The sequence below is a fragment of the Solanum pennellii genome, chromosome 6, assembly GCF_001406875.1.
Source record: "Solanum pennellii chromosome 6, SPENNV200".
NCBI lineage: Eukaryota > Viridiplantae > Streptophyta > Magnoliopsida > Solanales > Solanaceae > Solanum > Solanum pennellii.
In genome coordinates, this window is record NC_028642.1 from 54700141 (window position 1) to 54720066 (window position 19926).

At 34.5% G+C, this 19926-nt stretch overlaps 4 protein-coding genes across 5 annotated transcripts; all 4 read left to right on the forward strand.

Annotated features, from left to right (window-relative positions):
- The first annotated feature begins 237 nt into the window (after positions 1–237).
- On the forward strand, positions 238–2534 carry LOC107021884. The gene is made up of 8 exons (XM_015222602.2): positions 238–810; positions 891–924; positions 1005–1202; positions 1314–1403; positions 1492–1557; positions 1643–1734; positions 1820–1867; positions 2083–2534. The coding sequence occupies exons 1-8, from the start codon at positions 440–442 to the stop codon at positions 2198–2200; spliced, it is 1017 nt and encodes a 338-aa protein (XP_015078088.1). The 5' UTR covers positions 238–439; the 3' UTR covers positions 2201–2534.
- A 1918-nt stretch (positions 2535–4452) lies between these two features.
- Positions 4453–8340, forward strand: LOC107021002 (anthranilate phosphoribosyltransferase, chloroplastic). The gene is made up of 10 exons (XM_015221565.2): positions 4453–4799; positions 4921–5064; positions 5594–5755; positions 5847–5930; positions 6591–6779; positions 6980–7070; positions 7219–7278; positions 7523–7641; positions 7775–7909; positions 7988–8340. The coding sequence occupies exons 1-10, from the start codon at positions 4608–4610 to the stop codon at positions 8015–8017; spliced, it is 1206 nt and encodes a 401-aa protein (XP_015077051.1). The 5' UTR covers positions 4453–4607; the 3' UTR covers positions 8018–8340.
- A 449-nt stretch (positions 8341–8789) lies between these two features.
- Positions 8790–15598, forward strand: LOC107021207 (serine/threonine protein phosphatase 2A 55 kDa regulatory subunit B beta isoform-like). Of its 2 annotated transcripts, XM_015221816.2 has the most exons (14): positions 8790–9088; positions 10344–10447; positions 10534–10641; positions 10762–10881; positions 11798–11971; positions 12106–12197; positions 12404–12522; positions 13433–13556; positions 13685–13808; positions 14353–14421; positions 14569–14660; positions 14794–14871; positions 14953–15029; positions 15152–15598. In XM_015221816.2, exons 1-14 carry the CDS (start codon positions 9016–9018, stop codon positions 15280–15282), a joined length of 1485 nt encoding a protein of 494 aa, XP_015077302.1. In that variant the 5' UTR covers positions 8790–9015; the 3' UTR covers positions 15283–15598. The 2 variants fall into 2 exon arrangements, with proteins under 2 accessions (XP_015077302.1, XP_015077303.1); XM_015221817.2 differs by lacking the exon at positions 8790–9088 and having other exon boundaries at positions 10344–10439.
- A 1095-nt stretch (positions 15599–16693) lies between these two features.
- On the forward strand, positions 16694–19673 carry LOC107021712 (protein NRT1/ PTR FAMILY 2.11-like). Its single transcript, XM_015222417.2, has 5 exons — positions 16694–16938; positions 17055–17272; positions 17578–18140; positions 18378–18919; positions 19149–19673. The coding sequence occupies exons 1-5, from the start codon at positions 16863–16865 to the stop codon at positions 19484–19486; spliced, it is 1737 nt and encodes a 578-aa protein (XP_015077903.1). The 5' UTR covers positions 16694–16862; the 3' UTR covers positions 19487–19673.
- The last annotated feature ends 253 nt before the right edge of the window (positions 19674–19926 follow it).

Here is a 19926-nt window from a genome sequence, read left to right on the forward strand (position 1 = left end):
TCTTACACCCCACCCCCATACCTTGCCTTTCTTTGCTTACAATTAATTATTTTCCTCAATAATATCAATTTAAAATTGTTTATGTGATAATAAGACGTGTTTAATTAAAATGTCTTTTTAAAAATTCGAAACAGACTACAAATATATACTGAAAAGTTTGGAATCTCTACTTTACTTTCAAACATCAATGTTGGTCAATTTCTTACCACCTGTTTTGCATTTTCTGAGCACAACAATAACTGTACAAATATTCCTCTTATATACATTTTCCATGAGAAACTTGCTTTATACTGCATTTCACCTTTGCCCTTAGCTTCCTTTATCTACTTTTTACAGTACATAACATATTCCCCACAACATTTACACATCATATATCACAAACTCCACATTTACAAAATTTGGAGTTTCAATTCTTTTGTAAAAAAAAAATAAAAATACAATGAGTATTTTAACAAGAGCTCCAAAGAATTCTTGGCAGCCAGTGATGATTGCTGATACAACAATTCATAAGTACTGGCTTAATTGGAGGTTCTTACTATGTTGCATTTGGGTTTCAACATCAATGATTTTTGCAGCAATACTTGTAAAAAAGTATGAAGGTTCTCGAATTCGAAAAAATCGAAACATTGAAGCCCAAAAAACAGAGTCCTCTGGTTTATTGTATCAAGATGAAGTTTGGAGGCCATGTCTTAAAACTATACACCCTGCTTGGCTTCTTGCATTTAGAGTTTTCGCCTTTTTGATTCTTCTGTTGTTGCTAATCTTAAATGTTACTGTTGATGGATGGGAGATATTTTACTATTACACTCAGTAAGTAACGTTGTTATAGATAAGTCTGACTGTAGTTTTTAAACGGTTTTAACATTTGATTTTTTTTGGTTGTGGAATAGGTGGACATTTACGCTGATTACTATTTATTTCGCGGTAAGTGAGTGTAAAATTCATGGTTCGATAGGTAAATTTTTCATGTCTTATGTTATGATATATTGTTTTTTTTTATGTAGATTGGATCTGTTCTTTCGATGTATGGATGTTATAAGTATCACAATAAAATTGGTATCGATGCAACTGATAATGAGAGATTAGATACTGAGTATGATTCACAAAATTCTGCAAAATATATGAGGGAAAATGCTGAAGCAGAACAGCCTTCTCGTCAAATTGCTGAGTTTTGGGAATATGTTTTTCAAATAATATTTCAGGTATATCACGATTCGATTCAATTCAATGAAATTTGAGATGTGAATTGAGAAGTAAACAGCTTTTGAATTTTTTTGAATTAAAGATTGTTAACACCTTTCTTGTTGTATTAGATGAATGCAGGGGCTGTAACGCTTACGGATTGTGTTTTCTGGTTCATACTTGTTCCATATTTAACCATCAAAGGCTACAAGTTGAATTTTGTGAGTATGCTGCACTAGCTCAATGAGATTGTGCACATTACTTTTCGTTGTTTTGTTTCTCTAAATGTTTTTATTAACTATGTTGCAGTGGATTATAAATATGCATTCAGTCAATGTTGTATTTCTACTTGGTGATACTGCTCTGAATTGTTTGGTAAGTTTGCATACTTTTATCGATACCAAATGTGGTCTTCGTAGATTTGATGTAGTTACTGATTCTCATTGTTATGCTATTTCAGCGGTTTCCTTGGTTTCGAATTGGATACTTCTTTCTGTGGACAGGAGTTTATGTTATTTTCCAGTGGGTTGTTCATGCCTGCATTTCAATCTGGTAATGATAATGCTAATACTTATATGTTGTTATCTTTTCACTTGTTTAATCGATTAATTAGTATCCATGTTATTTTGTTAAACAGGTGGCCCTATCCATTTCTTGATCTATCATCTGCAGTTTCACCTTTGTGGTATGTACTCCCTATCACGTCCTAAGCTATGTTGCTCGGATTCTTTAAAAATACCGTGTATGCAGAATCCTATAAATTTGGTGTATTTTTGGAGGATCGGTCACATGTACAATGACATTTTTGGAGAGTCCGAGTAGCATAGACAAAAAGTCCTGAATTTTTTTTGGCAAGTACACTAGCAGACTTACTATGAACTATTGAATTGATATTTTTAGGTACTTGTTGGTGGCATTTATGCACATACCATGCTATGGTGTTTTTGTTTTGGTAATGAAGCTGAAACACCATTTGCTTTCGAAGTGGTTTCCTCAGTCTTATCAGTGTGCAAGATGATACACCAACTTCCACGCGCTTCCATCCCAACCAAGTCAGGATCGGCTGTATGAATCCTCATTGTACTAAGGCCAAATAACAAATTTTTCAGCTTTCAAGACGGCTATAGCAGCTCGTGATTTTGAACACCAAACTTGGATCTTTTGTTCTTTTTTCTGGAAGGAACGACGAAATGGAAAAAAAAAGTTATTTAACAAAGTAGTTGTGAATCTTTAGAAGTTTAGGCAAAAAAAAAAATACAGTGATTTAAACTTCTGGTTTGTTAGATGTACATTTTGGGGTAACTATGGAAACAGAGATTTTCTTATTTATATAACTATTCACTTGCAATGTGTATAGATGATTCCATATTATTTATAAAGAAGTGTAAACATTTCTTTCCACTTTTTTTGTTCATTTGTAATCCTGGCTCCGCTTCTGAGTCTTGGATGTTAGACAAAAGAGAATTAGTAGTACTTTGTTATTGTAATTTCTTTATTTCAGTTTGTTAATACAATCAATCTTCACTGTATTTGGAGTAGGAGAGTAGTATTGCCTACAATGTGCTTTGTTAACTCAAATTGTAGAGGTTTCAACACAACACTAGTGTTTGAGATCCTTTGGTGGGGGCAATGACTAGATATACTAGAAAAAGAAACTCAATCCCAGTCAAAAGAAAAGTTGGTTAAAGGATGTAGAATCATTATTTTTATATGATTATATCATAAAGATTGTCCCTTGGGACTTGGCTTTCATGTTTCAATAGGTTCAAATGGGGCCCTTAAATCCACAAAAGGTAGCACTCTAGCTTCCATCCCAACCAAGTCAGAATCATTGATCACCATACTCTCGCTAATGAATATCATGTCTTTCTAGTGAAGTCGAGTCATTTTTATACGACGAGTTCAACAATCTCGGTGTTGATGTTCCAAGAATGACAGGCCAAGTCAAATTAAGATGTCAGCATACAACCGGTACAAAAAAGATTTATATTAGTAATCCACAAATAGTAACACTCTAAATTCCATTTTAAACGATTGAGTTTAACTATACTTAAAATTATCGATCAACCAAATGTTCCCTAATAAATATCACTTTTTTTTTCATAAAGTAAAGTCGTCTCGTAGGCCTAGCTTAACAATCTTGATGGAGATGTTTTTAATGGATGCCACTGGCAAAATGTGCCATTAAAGGCTGATTATTAATTAATCCTTATATTATGAAAAAAAATAATCATATTTTATTACATAAATGTCTAGGGTTGGTGCCAACTACCAACAGCAAAACGTCCTTTTTTCGACAATTTGTCACCATACGTCCACGTATCTTAATAGAAATTAAATTCTCTATAATATTCTACCACCCTATAACCAAATTAATAAAAGAAGCTTCTTTTTTTAAAAAAAAACAAATTCAAAACTGGTTGATGTAACAATCAATTTTAAGTCTGATATTTAATTAGTTTCAAAATATTTATCAATTTTGATCAATATTTTAAGATTTTTTTTATTATCTTTTTTTTAAAAAAAGTGAATAAAGCTACAACCAGTCACGTGGTCAATTTGATCTTATTTTGTTCAATAAAAAGTAATTGTTTGGTCAGAAAGATAGAAACCCTAATTTATGAATCTGGGCCCTTGGGCAATTTTGACTACAATAATAAATACAATAATTACTTTATTTTTACTTATATAACTATACATCATACATTAATATTTTTTTTATTTGTCCAATTCAAAAAATATAGAGTTAATTTATCTATTTATATCCACTTTCTCTTTTTATTAAGTATTAAATCAAATAATATCCATTTTTCCATAAATAAAACGACGTATAATAATTAGAGGCAATATCATATAATTACTATTTAATTTATTACTTTTTAAGCCGTCTATTTTATTATATATGAATAAATAAAGATGGATACTGATGATAGATAATAAATAAATAAAAATAGTTCTATCCCCTTTTGTGTTTCTTTTTTAATTTCTTACTCGGTGTTCAATATGTACATTGATTGCTGACTAAATAAATCTGATTTGTTTTTTTATCACTTGCCAATTTTTAATATCTATCTTGATTATCTATTATATCTGAATTCGCACGAAAAAGTCTTATATAAAAGAATAAAACACTTCTAAACAAAAATAACACTACATCAAATAGATTTAAATCGAAAGATAATAAAAATACTCTTAATAAAAATGACTCCGTACCAAAATGACTCGAACCAGATCATAAAAGATGATGGAATAACATTTTTTATTTCTATATATGATTGTTATTCCTTCTGTTACCCTTTGAGCAAACTGTACACGGACTCAACTTGTTTCCCCATATTTATTGCACCCAAAGATCCCTTCTTCAGCTTCACTACATTAAATTGGGTAACTGAATCACCTGTTTTATTCTTCCTCTGCCACCAAAAATGGCTCTGTTTCAGTGTCGAATTCCATTTTCAGCAGTATCTCCATCTGTTTCTCCAAGAATTGAATTTACAAAATTGTTTGTTGGAAATAGTAGTAACCCATTTGTTAAAACTACCCAAAAGAAGTTTTCATCTCTTTGCTATGCTTTGAATGATTCCAATAAGCATTCATCCATATCCACATTTAGTGAGGTAATATAAGGTTTGGCTTTTTTGGATTGTTGAATACAATTGTGAATTGGGTTTTTGTTATTTTGATTAAAGATTTGTTCTTTTTTGTTGTGGGTGTGTTTTATTTTTGATTTGGTTTCAGTTGATTGAGGCTTTAATTAGTGGGAAAGATTTGACGGAATCTGAATCAGAAGATTCTCTTGATTTCTTGTTGGATGGTGCTGATGAAGCTTTGATTAGTGCTTTTCTTGTTCTTTTGAGAGCTAAAGGAGAAACCTTTGAAGAAGTAAGTAGAGCTTCCTTCAACTATTCACCTTGTTTCGATTGACTTATTTTAGTTGTTTTTCTAAGTACTTCTATCGCATTTGGGTAAGATAATAAAGTGTATTTAAGCACTTGTTTTAATACCAAAATAAGCTAAAAGTTATAAGTGCATCCAATAAGACTCAGAGTAAAGGTTTATGTATACTCTTGAAGCATAATGTGGGTGAATGAATATTTTACCTTGTTCATTAATATTTGTAGTCTCTCATGGTTGTGAGAGAAAAGTGGCTCTTCTGCGCATTGATGAAAAAAAATCAGAAAACTCTATGTTTTTTGAAGCTAGAGCTCGTAATTCAAAATATAATGTAAAGGTTCCGCTTTGATATACAATCCTTCGCGTCAGGGGGCATGATTGTCTGTGTAGGTATCTGGTTTCACCAGAGCTAGAACGTGTTAGTTCTCTCCTTCATTATTGAGAGCTGGGAATCAACCATGATATTGTCACTATTGTCTGATCCGCTTAGCCTCATCGAGCTAATAATGATTGTTAGGTAGTGGGATTGGCAAGGGCAATGATAAAGCATTGCAGACAAGTTGAAGGTTTAGGTGACGCAGTTGATATTGTTGGGACAGGAGGGGATGGAGCAAACACGGTGAATATCTCAACAGGTGCCTCAATTCTTGCTGCAGCTTGTGGTGCAAAAGTAGCCAAGGTTGACAGAGTTATTCCGTCTCAATGCATATTTCATTTCATTGTAAAATTGTGTATATTTAAGGCTGAAAGTTTGTGGAATTGAATTGTAGCAAGGGAACAGATCCAGTTCATCCGCTTGTGGGAGCGCAGATGTATTGGAAGAACTAGGTGTTGCCATTGAGCTGGACCCTGAGGTTAGTGAAATTGCTCTTATTGGCTGAAAAGTACTGTACACTTGAGGACATTCACCATCATATTGTAGTTTTCAAAATCAAAGGTTTAAAAATGAAGTTTATGCTGTTGTTTATGTAGTTAGCTGCTTTATAAGAAAAAAGACTGGTTGTGACATTCATCAAATCAATTATTAAACTAATTTAATGAGTCATCAAGCGACCACGGATGTAATGATAAGTATTTTATTAAAGAAAAGCACCCTTTAGAATAGGCGATACGCTAAATCCCACCCATTGTCCAATCCATTTGTACTGGATGATAGCCCTTAAAGCTACTGCTGTCCTTTTCTTGATACTAACTTGTCCACTGTAAGAATTTCCCAAGTAGTATGATGGCAATAGCAGGATGTGTTTCCTTTCATTTGTGCTTATTCTAGATCTAAGTTGTCTGCATCATGTGCTCATTTTATTTGCTCTTGGTAACTGCCACCAAGAGACAACAAAGATATGTTATATGTTCTCTGTCTTTTGGGACAATGGTTAATGGTGTTAAGAGCTAGTTTCTATAATAAATGGTGTTAAGAGTATTACTGAAAAATGCATGATACTTTAAGGATAACTGGCATTATATATGATTTCAACTTGGTTGATCCTGATGTATCTCATTATTACTGGGATCAGGGGGTGAAAGAGTGTGTAAATAAAGCTGGAATTGGTTTCATGATGTCTCCGATCTACCATCCGGCAATGAAGATCGTCAGACCTATCAGAAAAAAGCTGAAAGTAAAGACGGTGTTCAACATCTTGGGACCTATGTTGAACCCAGCAAGAGTGCCGTTTGCTGTAGTAGGAGTTTACAAAGAAGACCTGGTATATTTTCGACCTTAATTACAGCAAGACCACCTGTACTATGAATGTAGCTTTAAGAATCTTGTAAACATAACTTATGTGCTAATCTTTCTGGTCTTATCTCTGTTCTTCCCTTTGGGTCATAGCTTCTTGACCCGTTTCAAATTTATTCTTCGTATTTTTTACATTCATTTAGTGAATGAAGCAATCTCTTGTTATAGGTCCACAAAATGGCTAAAGCATTGCAAAGATTTGGCATGAAAAGAGCATTGGTTGTTCACTCAGAAGGCCTAGATGAGATGAGTCCTCTTGGTATGGTCCCCTTTCAGAATCTATTGTGTTTGGTAATTTCATGGCTCTTTTTTGTTTTTGTCTTGCTTATCCATTTGTTTTTTAAAAAAATGTGAGTAACTAGATATAGACATTTCCATCATATTATGTGTGACAATTTATTTTGCAGGCCCTGGATTAGTCCTTGACGTCACACCAGATAATATTAAGAAGTTCTCCTTTGATCCATGTAAGTAACCTCTAAATCTAAGGACAGTTAAAACTTTTCTTATTCTCATAAATTTCTTTCTCTTTTGGTGCAAGACTTTTTTTTTTATATCTTATTGCTTTGCACAGATAAACAATGAATGCCACTTTAAATATGCATTGCAGAACTCTGCAGTAAAGAATGGTGCATTATGATTGATGTCTTTTTCACCAGCATTTAACATTGTCTCTTTAAAAGTTAGTCTGACACGTAAATCCTTCAATAGTGGACTTTGGCATCCCTCGTTGCACTCTTGAAAGCCTACGAGGTGGAGGTCCAGAGTACAATGCCGAGATGCTCAGACGTGTGCTGTCAGGAGAAAAAGGGTCAATTGCTGATGCATTTGTAAGTTTCTTCATGAGCTTGTTACCAAATGTGTGAATCCTCATTAAAGAAATAGACATAACTTCTTTTCGTTTTCAACAACTTCCTTTCACCTTGAAAGTTCTTACATCATCTCTATCAAATAAATCCACAGGCACTAAATGCATCAGCTGCTCTCCTGGTAAGTGGACGCGTTGATAATCTGGCTGAAGGAGTGGAATTAGCTCGTGAGACACTACTCTCTGGCAAAGCGGTGAAGACACTTGATCTATGGATAGAAGTTTCCAATGTAAGAAGAAATTCTCAGTAAGTTCAGGGTAGAAACTCCATCACTTCAACTCATGCTTATGTCTTTGCTTACTTGCAGAAGGTGAAGGAAGCAGTCTGCATGAACTGATGGAAGACGCCAAGCTGACCACGTTATATTCTCGGGGCTCAACAGCTTTCCCTGCTCTGAGTAATGGTTAAAAGATTCAAAATCAAAGAAAAAGACTGGATAACACAACTCAACTTGCAATTTTGGTTTGTAAAAGGATTAGAATAAAGGGTTGAAAAGAGAACAAAAAATAACTGTAGATTTCTGTGGAAAGCATTGTTTGTAATACTTACTTGTGACAATAACCAAGCAAAGCAAGTGGCTCCTTGTTAGTTGTTGGCCATTAAATTTTTCTGACGGGGAAAATGAAGAAGCTATGGCACGCATTTATTTTTTTATTTCTGAAATAATGACTATAAATGGCTTTGTAGTTCTGTATTATTTTTTGTATAAATTTCCCTACCAACCAAAATGCAAATACATTAACACCCGAGTAGATAAGTTTAACTTTAACCCTAAAAGCTAGCTCGCTTAAGAATAAAATCGATAACAATCTAAAACTACACTCTCCAATTGGACTGGTCTGATAATCTTAAAATAGAATAGAGGGTATTGACATATAGTAAATATTTGTTTAAGTAATTTATTTTTATTTTTAGATTACGATTCAAACTCCAAAGATGACATACTAAGTTGATAAATTAGAGTAAATATTAAATCTGAGTTTAACGTTATCTCGAAATATAATATTTTAAGGCCATTATTTGCAGAATTTATGAAATGTAAAATGGGAAATTGTTACACCCGGCGTGTATATAATGTATCAGCGACTGAAAAACCTTTGGTTAATCACAGAAAAAGACAAAAAACAGTTATTGCACAAACTCTTTTTTCCCGGGAAACATCGAGTGGATAACAAGAAAAAAAAAATATATACACTTGAACTTCAATAGCCCAAATAGAAATCAAGAAAACACATTTATACAAGCTTCTTGTCTCCAAAATTCAATCTTTTAAGTGATAGAAATCATAAAGTTCAAATCTTGGGAGTGTTGGTTTAATTTCTTGAGTGAGGAGTTATGACTTTTGGGTCTGAATGGAAGTTCTCTCAAGTCTTTGGTGAACAAAATCCCCATGAGGATGTACAAGATTGTAACTTTCTTTCACTTTTCTTTATAGTTAAATCTTTACGTGAATGAATTTCAGTAATATACTGTTTGATTTGTATTTTTTTTTCCTTTTTTTGGGGTAGGGTAAGGGTAGGGGTGGAAGTATGTCAAATCTGTTGTACTGCTGCTTATGTATGGTTTCCTTCCTTTAGTTTTCAGCTTCTTTAATTTGGTTTCGTATGGAATGTGTAACTTTTAACTCTCTCGTGTGGTTTGCGAGCTATTGCATAAGAGTAGGGTTTTACCATGGGTGCAGCCAAAGGTAGCAGTTGCAGGTTCCCTTTTCATAAAAAAGAAAGATTAGACTTTAGATGCTGTAGAACTAAATATACATGAAATCTTGTGGCCTAATAGGGTAAACTTGTCTGATTCAATACAGGATTATTTAGAAATTTGAGGTGCGGGTTCAATTCTGGTAGATGAAACTTTAGAGCTGATCGCAAGTAGGTTGGGATTGAGGCTCAATAGTGGTAGTAGTTGTTGTTGTTAATTGTGGATGGAAGGATATTGCTTGAATTGGTACATTTAATATTCTATGGAGATGAGAGACTGGTTGATGCTAGCAGAAACAATCCTTTAGCATTTTCTGCATGCTTTTTTTAGTATTACATATAACGGGGAACCTTGGTGTGACTGGTAAAGTTATTGCCCAGGCAGAGAACGTGAGAAGAAGAGTCGAAAAAAGAAGAAGAGGAAAACTGTTCACAAACTAATCCTTATAATTAGCTCATCATATATGTGGAAGGGGAAGAACTGGAACGGACTTTTGTTTTCTTTTAATGAGAAGGGGATAACGCATGGTATGGGGATTGTTAGATCACAGAAAGTTGGGATGAGTTGTTGAAGCCAATACTGTTTATATAATGGAATATAATTCTTTTTTGAGCATGTTGGACCACATCATCATACGTTTTATTCTTTATCGGATAATAGATCTATCTTGAAATTCTCATATGCACGGGAGATAGATAATTGAGTTGTCTGTGAGCTTTTGGTACCTTTGCTGGTGATTGCTGATTTCTACTTTTATAATATTTTCAGCATTTCAGTTATCTAAAAATAAAAACAGCAAAGAGATGTCTAGTTCTTCTTTCCTTATTTTACCCTCTCGCCTGAAACAAAAGAGAGGAATTATGAACCAAAGAAATACAAGGGACAAGAAGGAAATTGGTGTCACTTTTATTTGCCTTTATATTTCTCGATGACCTACAAATTAAAAAAAAAACATTTTATGTTAGGTGATATTATCTCTGCAATGGAGTTTGACAAGAATGGTGATAATCTGGCTGTTGGAGATCAAGCTGGACGTGTCATGATTTTTGAGCGGCATGCTGGTAAAGAAGTGCGGACAAAATTTTCAGAAATATCATTTTTGTCATATCCAAATTTTGCATCGCATGTAACCTGTTCACCACTATGTTCTTTTAGGATCTCTTTGAGTGCAGTTCTCGAAGTGACTCTGGTCAGTTCAACCTTCCACAAAAGCAGCATCCTGAATTTGAGTATAAGACAGAATTCCAGAGTCATGAATCTGAGGTATGATTAGATAATCATTTTATCTACCTTCGGATATACATCTGTTAGGCTGCTTAAAATTCTGCATGTATAGCTGATCTTTATGAACTATGGATGCTGATCATGTTGCATTTTCTTCAGTTTGATTATTTGAAGAGTGTGGAAATTGAAGAGAAGATTAATAAAATCAGATGGTGTACGAAACTCAACAGATCGTTATTTCTTCTTACAGCAAACGACAGGACGATAAAACTTTGGAAGGTATGAAGTCCCTATGGCATTCGTGAAACTTCAGACAATGTCAAATTGAAGAAACAGATGGTTGTCTTATAAGTTTCTGGAAGTTTGGATTATGCCTTTTAGGGGATTAACTTTTCTGTTTGTTATGATATGTGATTTAGTACTACAATGTACCCTGAGAAATCAATTGTTTGCCTTTACATGGTTCCTCTTTACATAACTATGTCTGCATAAATCAGGTGATGAAAAGATAAGAACTGTGTTCTATGGATAACCTCAGGTTTCTCTGGTTGTTCTCTTGCTGGCTAAGAGCTCCTTCAGAATGATACTAGACAAATACTGCTTAGATGAGCTTTTTTATATTTCAGCAGCTACTACATTTCCATATTTACTCAAAGATTGAGCATGCAAAATGGATTATCCTTTATATGTGTGTGTGTGTGTGTGTGTGTGTGTCTGGTGCCACTTCAAATAGAAGGTTCTATTCTGGGTGCCTTTTCCTGTATCATCAAAATATTGATAACTAGAAGTGCCTGTGGTACTATCATTTTTTATCTTCTAAAGTATCTCATACTTAGATACTCTTCTGACGTACACCTAACACCAAAACTAAAAACAAGGGGAAAATAAAGGAGGAATTCTCTGTGATGAAATTCAAGTATTAGCTATTGCCTGTTAAACGTCTGTCCAAAATGGAATTTGTCTGTTCATTAAGAAAAAAGGCTGGCTCCATGAGATAGTGGTAAGGTCTGCATACACACTACCCTCCCTAGACCCACTTTGTGGGATTTCACTGGGTACATTGTTGTATCAAGAGAAAAGGCTGGATGGATGTTCTTTCTGGATGAATTTAGATAGACTTTTCAGTTCCCGTTACTGTGTGTTTACTAAGTTGTACATATCAATGTACTATTTTCTTAATTTGTTTCTTTTACAGATCAAGGAACAGAAAGTAAAGAAAGTTAAACAAATGGACATCAATTCATCTGTGACTTCAGAGAATTCTCTTTTAGCTGATAGAAGTTACATGAGTGGACAAAGTGAATCATCTCATGTTAATGGTTACAGTCTAGAATGGACTAACAAAATGAACGGCACATCATCATCACATGTATGACACGGAGAGTGTAAATTGTTCTACTTGTTACCTAAATATTCTTGCATTTTTATTAAATTCACCTCTCCTAAACTCTATGCATTTGACATGTTCTCATAGCTTGTAATTCTGGCCTCCACTATATGTAGCTTGCAGATATCACAAATGTAGATTATACAAGATCCCGAAAAGTGTATGCAAATGCTCATGATTTCAACATCAATTCCATCTCAAACAATAGGTATTCTTGTGTTCTTGCAAATATTATGAATTTCAAACTTACTCACTTGAAATGAAATTTGACCAGCACCTCTGATTGAGCTTGATCGATCAGCTCAGATTATCCTTTTTTAGTTATCAGTACCAGAAAGACTCAACTGTATTGAAGTTGTTTACCAGATGAAATGTGAGGCATTAGATAATACTCTGGTTTTAATACTTTTACAGCGATGGTGAGACATTCCTCTCTGGGGATGACCTCAGGATAAACGTATGGAACCTTGAGGTTAGAGATCAGTGTTTCAATATCATTGATATGAAGCCAAAAGATATGGAAGATCTTACAGGTAATTGTGGATCTCTTCTCAAAGCATATTACATGCTTTAACCTGCTGGATCTTATCTCATGCATCGGTGCTACTCTCCGTTAACCCAATTTGAAGTTTCCAGTTTATATTCTCTGAAAGTATGGAGATGTAATTTGTGAATATTACCTGCTAGATATAATGACAGAGCACTTCAAGAACTTATAGAAGGCAAAATATGGTTTCAGGTAGTAGCTTTAGGTCTCATAGCTAACAACATAAGGGTATGTGTAGATTGTACATCTATGTATCTGAATACTATATAAGCCTCGCGTATTGAGTATGTACCATCGTAAGTTATCTACCTCTACTGTTAAAACTCATGCTAGGGATTATTTTTGTGTGGTGGCGGGTTTAGGTTTCTTTCTCAAAATGGTTTCTGGAGTAAGCAATCAAAGGTTGCTTTCGGTTTTATCATCAAATTCCAAAAATGCATGCAGAAAATCAAAGCAAGAATGTCGTTGCATCTAAGGGATCATTAGCAGTGATTTAGAAAAAGCATTAAAACAAAAAAGAACCCCGCCCCTGCACCCTGAAAAAGCCTTTTTTCCTTATTCTTTAAGTGCATTCATTTATCATTCTGACATCTTGTTCTCCTCTGATATAAGGAGAATGCCTCCTATCATATCCAAACAAGAAAAATAGAATAGAATAAAAGAAAGAAAGAAAATCTTATGAACGTTTGTAAGGAATCAGAAACCGCCCTTACTCCTCCCCCTGAAAGGAACTTGACCAGTAAATTTGAAATGATGATCTACTTTATGACATGGATCAAATGATGCCATTAGGTAATGTAGTTCCATCACCATATCCTTCTATTCTGCATCAAAAGTTTGACCAGACTGCCACCTGATAAAGGATGAAAATGATCATCGCACTGTTGTGTATGTAGAGGTGATTACATCAGCAGAATTCCATCCATTTCACTGCAATTTGTTGGCTTATAGTAGTTCGCGGGGATTCATACGTCTTGTTGACATGAGGATGTCTGCAATATGTGATCACAATGTGAAAATGTAAGTTGTATACCCATTTCCATTTTATTTCTCTCATCTGTATGACTCAGTATGTCTTCTAATCTGCTTCTCTGACGAGGCTTACAGTACTTCTAACAAACCATAACTTATGGTACTACTTTTTACAGACTTCAAGATGGAAGGAGCCATGGCTCTAAAACATTTTTCAGTGAGATCATTGCTTCTATATCTGACATGAAGTATGCAATGGATGGAAGGCATATTTTAAGTCGGGATTACATGACTCTGAAGGTCTTCTCAATTTCGATAATCCTTTTACTGTATATGTACACTGCACTTTGATTCATGAACTAAATTTCCTTTGCATTTATTGGTCTCTAATTACATTCGTCAAAGAAATGTTTTCCAAATATAAAATTTTCAATTTAATATTCAAGAACTAGATAGAGTGATTTACAGGATAGAGTTAGTATTGATATGTGCTTCTCACACATTTTCAATCCTCAATTAGGTGCATCCTGCACTTTTTTATCCTTGGAATTGTGTGTCAACGTTTTCCTTGATTCATCTTTTGGGTCCTTAAAAGTGTATTCAGCTTGTGGATTTCAGCTTTCCTTTTTCTGTTTTCCTTTTTACCTTTTTAACTGCCACCTCGCTTTGACTCTTTCATCTCTCATTAGTGGAATCTTCTTTGTTCTGTTAATCTTGGTGACATGACAAATAAGCTGTGACTTTGAGTGGTTCATATTTCCCGTGCTTGTTGCCTTCTTATGTTTTACATGTACTGTCATAAGATGGATCTGTAGTTATGTATTATTTGTTGAATATCTGATAGCTATGGGACACTCACATGGAGTCTTCCCCGGTTGCAACATATAAGATTCATGAACACCTCCGTCCTAAGGTATGTGGGTCTTGCCACAATTTTTTCTCGTAGGTTTACAAAGATATAAACAGTTAGAGATATGGTGTGTTGTGTGAACATGCTATATAATCAAAATAGATTGATAGCATTTTCTGATTTTGTGACCTAATACATGTTGTGTGGCAGCTTCCTAAGTTGTATACAAATGATGCCATCTTCGATAAGTTCGATTGCTGCCTGAATGGAAACGAACTTCAATTTGCAACTGGATCTTACAGGTTTATCCTTCAAAGAAAGTTTTAACCCCTACATATGAATAATTCTATCAGTTGTTGTGTAATTATGTACTTCCATTTTGTTGATATTCTGTACATATGATGAAATTTTTATGGTAATGTTTTGTTGATTTAGCAATCATCTTCGTGTATTTTCGTTTGGAACTGGGAATGAAAATGGCATCACACTGGAAGTCAAAAAAGAATCAAATAGGTAACCCTTGTACTAAGATGATCTTCTATTGTCTTTATTCTGTTGTTGAATTATTGACACTTCATTAACCTTGATTTGTAGAAAACCAACCTCTCAAACTACTTCAAGGCCTCGAAGGTCATCATTGAGCAACTTGGCACGAGGATTTTATCGCCAAGGTAGTTAGTACTGATTATGCATATGCTTGTGCAAGGCCCATAATTAATCAAATGGTGGAAAATCCACCCCACCAAAATTTAGTTTCATCTTTATCTACATTGCTTTTTGTTGGTGATTTCAGGACAAGATCATGACTCAGAAAATGAGATATCCTGTAACCTGAAGTCCAAGTTACTGCATCTGGCTTGGCATCCAACGCACAATCTGATCGCTTGCTCGAGTGGAAGCAGCTTGTTCATGTACCATGCTTAAAGTGCTATGAAGAGGACTCATAGTCATAAGCTTCCTGTAAAAAAAATCATATTGTCCCTGTCAATATACCGCGTTTGTGAGATTGGCTGGTCTAATCTCACCGTTAACAGTCTGCCATAGGAATTTTTTTGAAAAAAATTAGCGATTCCTTTTTAAAAAATGGAATTGCTTTTACAAGATAGCATACACAGAAGTTTGATACTTGCAAGTTGCACAAATACATTTTGTGCACATCTGAAGAAGTAAAGGTGGCAAACATTTTTGGTTGATACTGTTACATTGTTACTTTATTATTCATTTCTTACTTTTCTCTGAATGTGATGGGTGCCAGAGACTAGGCCTACAACTAAATGCCACCATTATGGTGGGAGCTGAGTGTGTTCTTTTTTCCCCACACCCCCGAGGAGGATCAATAATAGTGTTCCCACTTACCCTCCAGCTTGACTCGAACCTTCAACCTGCCATAATGATGAAGGTGCTCAATCACTTGAGCAAGCCTCGCTTATTGAGCTGAGAGGTCTTGTTTGGACCTCAAATGTGTATATTAATAACCAAAAAGTATGTAGATGTAGGGTTGGAACAACAAATCTATCCAACTCCTATAATCAAATGGGAATGGCAGAGTACAATTATAGGTAAATGAGCATTAAAAAGGTTCTAACTAGGCTTGATTCTGAAAGTGATCAATTGTTGTACATGTACCTAACTAATATTAAGCTTTAGCTAACGAAAACACTTGAATACGATGATCTCTACATTCTATTATCTAGTGTCTCTAATTTATATTTCTTATTTCATATTTACTAATATTTTACAGTATAATTATGATAAATAGTTGTATTTCTGTTTAAGTCCAGTATAGTTTTACTACCTAACACTATACAATCAATCAATAATGGTAAACTTATAGTCCAATGCATTTGGTCCATTTAATTTATAAAACATGTACTAGGATATATGTATACTCTAGACTAAATAGACTTATAATATACCTGTCTCTAGCGTATACTTCGATCATATTGATTAAATTAACTGACTAAGATTACATTTAATTATGTAGGTTTCCCTCTATGGATGGATTGTTGTGAGCAACGACTCATTTTTCCAACAGCATTGGCTTTTTATTTTTTAATGGATGCCAACAAATGATGTGATTTCACTCCACTTTTATACAAGAAAAAAAAAAACTTGATTTAACCCCACTTCATTATTATTTTTTTTAAAAAAATTCTATTTTCCTATAAGGAGCAAAACATGTCAGTAAATTTTTAGTTAGTCTCAAGTTGAATAAAATCTAAGTTTTGATATCCTTGAATTTTAGAGATGATATAATGATTCCACTAGGGTGGTTTACCCTTCTCCACATGTCTCAACAGTACAAAAAAAAAGTTTCACAAATTTCTTTCCACAAATAATGCATAGAGGAAAATGTCAACTTATTCTTTTATTGGTAAACATCATGAGTGATATAAAAGAATTAGATTCAATTAAAAAAACATACATCTCCCTTATATAACCATTTCATCTTTGCCTTATTCCTTAAGTAATAAAATAACACCTCACTGAAAAGAATAGCAAATATGGAGGAAACTAACAAAGAATCAACTAAAGATGAAATCAAGTACAGAGGAATCAGAGCAATGCCCTTTGTCATAGGTATATATTTTTATTTTTTGTGTATACTAAACTTATTGTATACTTTTCGATGATATGAAATGAGACTGAGGATTCATTTAGCTGACTCTAACTTCGTGCTGTATGATAAACTGCAGGGAATGAGACATTTGAGAAGCTAGGAACAATTGGAAGCTCATCAAATCTGTTGGTTTATTTAACAAGTATATTTCATTTGAAGAGCATAACAGCTACTAATATTGTCAATATCTTCAATGGTACTTGCAACTTTGGAACCTTGCTTGGAGCTTTTCTTTCTGATACGTACTTTGGTCGTTACAACATTCTTGGATTTGCCTCAGTGTGTTCCTTCTTGGTACAAGAAATATTCATGTTGAGATAAAACTTGAGATTAAGAGTTGTTTAGTACGACACAAGTCATTTTTTATGTTTTCAGGTTGGAAAGTGTTTTGCTGAAAGTTTTGAGTAGTAAAGATTGATAACGATGTTTATAATCTTTCTAGAAAAAATCTCCTTTATCATTCAACATGAAGAAAAAAAGACAATAATTGGTCTAGGAAATGACTTATGTCGTACCAAACACACATTAACTTAAATCATTATTTGAAAGTCCTTGTAGTTACTGGAGTTATCGTTGTTTTCCAAATTGATCATTTACAGGGGATGTTAGTACTGACTTTAACAGCAGCAGTCTCAAAGTTTCATCCACCTGAATGTGGTAATCAAGAAACTGCACCAGTATGTGTTGGTCCAACAGCAAGGCAAATGACATTTTTACTAGGAGGTTTTGGATTGCTAGTAATTGGTGCTTCTGGCATAAGGCCTTGTAGTTTAGCATTTGGGGCTGATCAATTTGATCCCAATACTGAATCCGGAAGAAGAGGAGTTATGAGTTTCTTCAACTGGTACTATTTCACTCGCACGTTTGCTGTGATGGTCTCATTGACTGTCATTGTGTATGTTCAATCAAATATCAGCTGGTCTCTAGGATTAGCCATCCCAACAATTACTATGTTCCTTTCTTGTGCACTTTTCTTTGTGGGCACTAAAATATATGTCAGGTTTGTGCCAAAAGGCAGCCCTTTGTCAAGTGTCGCACAGGTCTTAGTTGCTGCATTCAAGAAAAGGCACCTGCAGCTGCCAGAGCAACCATGCTTCTCCTTGTTCAACTATGTACCTTCCAATTCCTTGAATTCTATGCTTCCTTACACTAATCAGTTTAGGTAATTCATTCCTCTTGCCACCGTAATAGTTGTGGATAGTCTTATATTTAATCATGTAAAGATATATCACATGAGCCTAACTCGAACTCCAAAAGTTAACTCATGAGAGTAGGATTGTCCAAGTCCGTATAAGCAGACTAACAATCCATTAGCTAACCAACGTGGGAGTCTAATCCACTCTAACAGTAGCTAAGTCAAGATAAACTATTGACTAACTATAAGAGCTCATGATTTCAGATTCTTGAGTAAAGCAGCAGTGAAAACCCCAGAAGACCATATAAACTCATCAGATGGATCTGCAGTCGATCCATGGAGGCTTTGCAGTATTCAGCAAGTGGAAGAAGTGAAATGCTTACTAAGAGTAATCCCAATATGGGTTGCTGGAACTATCTATTATGTCTCTGTTGTACAATCGCAAAATTATGTTATCTTTCAAGCCTTACAAAGTGACAATCGACTAGGCCACATCAATTTCCACATCCCACCAGCATCTTTCATAGTCATTTCTATGCTCAGCATAACAATTTGGCTACCTATATATGATCGCGTTTTACTTCCATGGCTTCGGAAATTCACTGGAAAAGAAGATGGAATCACCCTTCTCCAGAAAATGGGAATTGGTATATTTCTATCTATCGCAACAATGATCCTATCAGGGATCGTTGAAGACAAGAGAAGGACCCTGGCAATGACTAGGCCAATGCTGCAAATGACTCAGGGGAAAGGTGCAGTTTCATCCATGTCAGGACTATGGCTAATACCTCAGATGGCATTAGCAGGTAACCTTTTGCAAATCAATGTTTGTTTTACAGTTTTGCTCATCTTTTCAACTTCAACTTGAATCGGAGAATTTGAAGTTCAAAAACTAGTTTGCGGTGTGAAATTCTCAGATATATTAAAGACGAAGCATTTGCCAAAGGATGTTTTCATGAATCCAGAACGGAAGTTAACTCCTTTTTTCATGTTAAGACACAATTCTAACCTTCAAATACTCATGACTGAATACAGGTCTTTCTGAGGCTTTTACACTAATCAGCGAGAACGAGTTCTTCTATAAACAATGCCCTGAAAACATGAGGAGCATCGCGGCATCTTTCTTCTTTGTTGGCATGGCGGGGTCGAGTTATTTGAGCAGTTTCTTGACATCAGTTGTTCATAAGACATCAAGTTGGTTGGCTGAGGACCTTAACAAGGGGAAATTAGACTCTTTTTATTATCTCATTGCAGGACTAGAGATTCTGAATTTGGGTTATTTTCTTGTATGTGCAAAATGGTACAAGTATAAAGGAAGGGCAGGTGACAACAAAGTGAGTGAAAGAACAGATCAAAATGAAATTGTAATCTAATTTTTCAGTCAGCAGAATCAGTATGGTAGTTTTTCCATAATTAGTTATGCTTTGTTGGAACCAAATATAGAAAGTAAAACAAGAAAAATGAAAATTATGTGTCACTCTCATCCTTCATGAGCTAATGCACAAATCAATTGTGTCGCCCATATCAATCGAGTATTTATGGTCAACAAAGTTTTTTAAATTTACTTTCTTTCTTATGTATATGCTTTCAATGTTACATAGCAAAATCGGCCCCAACAAAGGTACTAAATTGGGTCCACATCATCACTCTGTCATCTTCATACTTATCTCGTCGAATCATTGATTTTTTATATCAATTATTGAATAAAATAACTCAAAATGCTATTACCACAATGTGATGCTATTCGCAACATCAAATAAGTAATATTTGTCGCCCTACTTTTCATGTGGGACTTTGTACACACTATACATGC

Coding starts and splice junctions, on each gene's coding strand:
- LOC107021884 (XM_015222602.2), top strand. CDS start 440: ATGAGTATTTTAACAAGAGCTCCAAAGAATTCTTGGCAGCCAGTGATG. Junction 811..890: donor ATATTTTACTATTACACTCA/GTAAGTAACGTT, acceptor GTTGTGGAATAG/GTGGACATTTACGCTGATTA. Junction 1,558..1,642: donor ATACTGCTCTGAATTGTTTG/GTAAGTTTGCAT, acceptor ATGCTATTTCAG/CGGTTTCCTTGGTTTCGAAT.
- LOC107021002 (XM_015221565.2), top strand. CDS start 4,608: ATGGCTCTGTTTCAGTGTCGAATTCCATTTTCAGCAGTATCTCCATCT. Junction 4,800..4,920: donor CCATATCCACATTTAGTGAG/GTAATATAAGGT, acceptor ATTTGGTTTCAG/TTGATTGAGGCTTTAATTAG. Junction 7,071..7,218: donor AGATGAGATGAGTCCTCTTG/GTATGGTCCCCT, acceptor TTTATTTTGCAG/GCCCTGGATTAGTCCTTGAC.
- LOC107021207 (XM_015221816.2), top strand. CDS start 9,016: ATGACTTTTGGGTCTGAATGGAAGTTCTCTCAAGTCTTTGGTGAACAA. Junction 11,972..12,105: donor ACGGCACATCATCATCACAT/GTATGACACGGA, acceptor CACTATATGTAG/CTTGCAGATATCACAAATGT. Junction 13,809..14,352: donor GGGATTACATGACTCTGAAG/GTCTTCTCAATT, acceptor AATATCTGATAG/CTATGGGACACTCACATGGA.
- LOC107021712 (XM_015222417.2), top strand. CDS start 16,863: ATGGAGGAAACTAACAAAGAATCAACTAAAGATGAAATCAAGTACAGA. Junction 16,939..17,054: donor AGCAATGCCCTTTGTCATAG/GTATATATTTTT, acceptor GATAAACTGCAG/GGAATGAGACATTTGAGAAG. Junction 17,273..17,577: donor CCTCAGTGTGTTCCTTCTTG/GTACAAGAAATA, acceptor GATCATTTACAG/GGGATGTTAGTACTGACTTT.